General features: G+C 43.5%; 1 protein-coding gene across 1 annotated transcript; it reads left to right on the forward strand.

The window, feature by feature from the left end:
- Positions 1-653: 653 nt before the first annotated feature.
- Positions 654-1,469, forward strand: LOC144888398 (ATP-dependent DNA helicase PIF1-like). Its single transcript, XM_078766278.1, has one exon. It carries the CDS (start codon positions 654-656, stop codon positions 1,467-1,469), a length of 816 nt encoding a protein of 271 aa, XP_078622404.1.
- Positions 1,470-2,059: the final 590 nt, after the last annotated feature.

A 2,059-nucleotide genomic window follows, 5' to 3' on the forward strand; every position in this document is an offset into this window, starting at 1 on the left:
TACAAACTGAACCTGCAACTCTCAGTCGAGAGATGCTTCAGGCAACCACCTATGACATTCAACAGCTGCAACAGTATGTCCACCAAAATGAACCACTCTTGGTTCCAGATCAAAAAGAAGCTCATACAAGGATCAAACAATTGTTGACATCTGACTCGGGTGGAATCGTTTTCCATGATGCCCCTGGTGGAACAGGCAAAACGTTTTTGATCAACTTAATTTTGGCACAAGTTTGTTCACTACAGCAGATTGCTATGGCAGTGGCCTCATCTGGAATTGCTGCAACTTTGCTCACAGGTGGCAGGACTGCTCATTCTGCCTTTAAGCTGCTATTCAACCTGGCCCACAATGAGAGTCCTGTGTGCAATATTGGCAAAGGATCTGGACAGGCACCTGTTCTAAAGCAGGCCAAGCTGATAGTATGGGATGAGTGTACAATGTCTCACAGACTTGCATTTGAGGCTCTCGGTCGCACCTTACAGGATCTCAGAGGTAACACTAAAATCATGGGTGGAGTGACACTCTTGCTCTCTGGAGATTTCAGGCAAACTCTACCAGTCATTCCAAAGGGTACACCTGCTGACGAATTGAGAGCATGCCTCAAATAATCCTACATTTGGAGATGAGTGGAAAAACTCCATCTTTCTACCAACATGAGAGTTGCACTTAATAGAGATGTCTCAGCAGGCCAGTTTCCAAAGGTTTTGCTTCAACTGGGCAATGGTCAGCTACCAGTAGACACTGAGACTGGAGATGTCACAATACCCCCAAATTGTGGAACAATCATCAACACATCTGAAGAAATGCTATTAAAGGTTTATCCTAGCCTCTCACAGAATTATAAAACCCATGAGTGGCTTTGTGAACATGCCATCCTTGCTCCCAAAAATTACATTGTGCAGGATATTAATGCCACCATCATTCAACAGCTACCAGACCAATCCACATGGTACAAGTCAGTTGACACTGTAGTTGATCTTGACGATGCTCTCAACTATCCAACAGAGTTTCTAAACTCTCTTCAGCTCACTGGCGTTCCACCTCACAATCTGCAACTGAAGGTGGGAGCCCCCATTATGTTGCTACGAAATTTGGATGCACCAAAACTCTGTAACGGTACAAGACTCGCTGTCAAAACTCTTATGTCTCATGTGATCGAAGCCACCATTATGACTGGTTGTGCCAAGGGAGACGATGTTTTTATTCCACGGATTCCCATCATCCCAACAGATATGCGATTTCAGTTCAAGCACCTTCAGTTTCCAGTGAGACTATCATTTGCTATGACCATCAACAAGTCTCAGGGACAGTCTCTCAAGGTTGCTGGAGTTGAACTGACAAGTCCATGTTTCTCTCATGGTCAACTCTGCGTTGCATGCTCACGTGTTGGGGCAAGCACACATCTTTTCATCAGAGCACCAAACGGCATAACAAGAAATGTTGTCTACCCCAGAGCTCTTGCTGACTAAAACACATGTCTGTTAATATTTTACCTAAGCAGCGCTGGTGGCCCAGTGGATCATGTGCTTGCTTGCCACGCAGACAATCCGCGTTCCAATCCCAGCAGCGGCAAAAAATTTGTGAAGCCACCAAATGTGGCCTGTTCTGAGAAATAGTCCCTAAATGGATTGAACTTGGACAAAAAACACCAACTCACTCACTCTTTTTTTTAACTTAAATGACTTAACTTATAGCAAGTTCTTATGTTATGTACTTATAATTACTGTTGTAAAAAGTCATATCCACAACATTGTCCTAATGGTAGGTTTAATGCAAATTCGTTCTCTGGCAACACCTGTAAAAATACAATCATGCCATATATCAGGATTATATAATAAAGGAGAAGTCCAGCAATTAACAATCAGTGCAAGCAAGCCTGGATCATCTAAATATATGCACCATTCGAGTCTACGCTGTCACACAGATTATAAGTCTCAGGAATTATCCGGAGCGATGGTCGTCCGAGTTCTTATAGATGCCTCTAAGTGGTGGGAGAGAGCGTAACACCTGGGTTCAACTTAGTTTCAATTTCATTACATTCTCCCGGCCGTTAAAACTA

Source organism: Myxine glutinosa, chromosome 12 (genome assembly GCF_964187855.1).
Source record: "Myxine glutinosa chromosome 12, kmMyxGlut1.1, whole genome shotgun sequence".
NCBI lineage: Eukaryota > Metazoa > Chordata > Myxini > Myxiniformes > Myxinidae > Myxine > Myxine glutinosa.